Genomic DNA, 1,689 nt, shown 5'->3' with positions numbered 1-1,689 from the left:
CCATCATATATTGACAGATTTCTATTTACAGGTACAGTATCATCCCTTAAGGTTAAATGTGCTGGCTGGTCATGTTCATGATTAGTACCACTCAGAGCCACAGATGACAAGAGGTCAAAACTGATGTGTCCATCGGGTTTTGGATACTCAATAGGTGTGCAATCCTTGGCTGGCTTGAGCTGATCAGAGTCAGAACCTTCAACAATTTTGAGGGAAATGTTTAATAAACTAGAATTTTGAAGTACTTTCTTAAACATGTTCTTATAAAAACTTGAAAATATTATACAAAGAAATAGGACTTTAGCCTTCTTGTAATTACACACTATAATCTTAAAGACATTGAATTTATAATTTCTCTAAACTTAGTGTTTAAGTTAAAAATATTAAAACATCATCACTTTCTCCACTAATTAATGGCTCTCATTTATGAATCTTTAATGCTTATAACATTTATACTCTCAAATATCTTTGAATTACCTTTATGTTTGAGGGTCCATGGCTCCATTCCTCTAAATATCCAATAGAATATTCCAGTGTAAATCATCCCTCCATATACACCCAGCAGTCCGTGGCAGGATGGTCTTATATTTCTAACAGCATATAGCTCTTTCCATACCCATGATTTCTTCATATTATCCTCATACTCTGTTACATGGAGCCCTTTTTATCAGAAACATAAAATGTTAAGTGTGAACTTTACCAGAGGTATGTAAAATGCTCTATTGTCAAGGTATTTTGCTACTAGATTATCTAATGAGTGAATCTTAATTTTTAAAAATAAATGGTCATCTAAGACCACACTGAAGAATCTTTCAAAAGGACAATCATTTGATATAATGGTAGCATGAACAATTAGTTTCAAATTTCAGTGAAACTGAAAAAGCTTAAGATAAAAAGTTCATGGTACCTATAAAAGTGAAAAAACTTTACAATTTGTCACTGAACCTACTTCTACCTATTATAGGTTAAAATGTATCCCAATACAAATATATTTTGAAGTCATTCTAAACACCCCATATTTCAGACTGTGACCTTATATAATTAGTAAGATGAGGTCTACTGGAGTAAAGTGGGTCTTTAATCCAATCTGACTGGTGTCCTTATAAGAGATAGACACAGAAGTTGGCCAGGTGAAGGTGGAGGCAGACTGGACTTATATCAGAACTGGGATACATTTCAACCCATAATAGGTAGAAGTAGGTTCAGTGATAAGCAAGAAAGAATTCATCTATAGAGACTTCAGAGATGGTCCTGCCAACACTTTGATCTAGCTTCTAGAATTTGGAGAAAATAAATTTCTATTGTTTTAAGCCACCTGTTATGTGGCACTTGGTTATGGTAGCCCTAGGAAAACAACAATGCCAATAACTTGGTGAATGTATTTAATATTTAAGGGGACAGATTGGCTCTTCTTATTGCCATATTTCTTCCATGAACTCCACAGTGACTCCGTTCTTTCCAGTTACTGTTTCTTGTTCTGCGTCCACTTCCCTTTCCTATGCTTTGGCTTTAATCCTCATCTAGCGTATGGTGATATACTGGGTGCAAAACTAACTATATGTGGTACTGTGGGTACATGATACAGTGTGCCTAGTGATCCAAAAGGAATGCAACTTGACAAAAAAATTAGATAAAAGTTCTACTATCCAACCACTGCACTTCATCTTAGTCTGTTCTCTCTAAAGCAGT

The 1,689-nt window shown here is 34.8% G+C and overlaps 1 protein-coding gene across 1 annotated transcript in view; it reads right to left on the bottom strand.

The window, feature by feature from the left end:
* The window catches only part of ETFDH (electron transfer flavoprotein dehydrogenase), a 41,761-nt gene that overhangs the window by 1,617 nt on the left and 38,455 nt on the right, over positions 1 to 1,689 (bottom strand). Inside the window, exons 11-12 of the mRNA XM_003794692.3 lie at positions 478 to 660; positions 1 to 196 (exon numbers count right to left, since the gene is read on the bottom strand). The exon at positions 1 to 196 is cut by the window's left edge and continues 11 nt beyond it. Of these exons, the coding sequence (XP_003794740.1) occupies positions 1 to 196; positions 478 to 660 (379 nt within the window). The remainder of the gene's footprint in view (positions 197 to 477; positions 661 to 1,689) is intronic.

The sequence above is a fragment of the Otolemur garnettii genome, unplaced genomic scaffold, assembly GCF_000181295.1.
Source record: "Otolemur garnettii isolate 467f Iridium unplaced genomic scaffold, OtoGar3 scaffold00085, whole genome shotgun sequence".
NCBI lineage: Eukaryota > Metazoa > Chordata > Mammalia > Primates > Galagidae > Otolemur > Otolemur garnettii.
The sequence above is the reverse complement of the archived record's forward strand: the minus strand, read 5'-3'. Positions and strand labels throughout refer to the sequence as shown.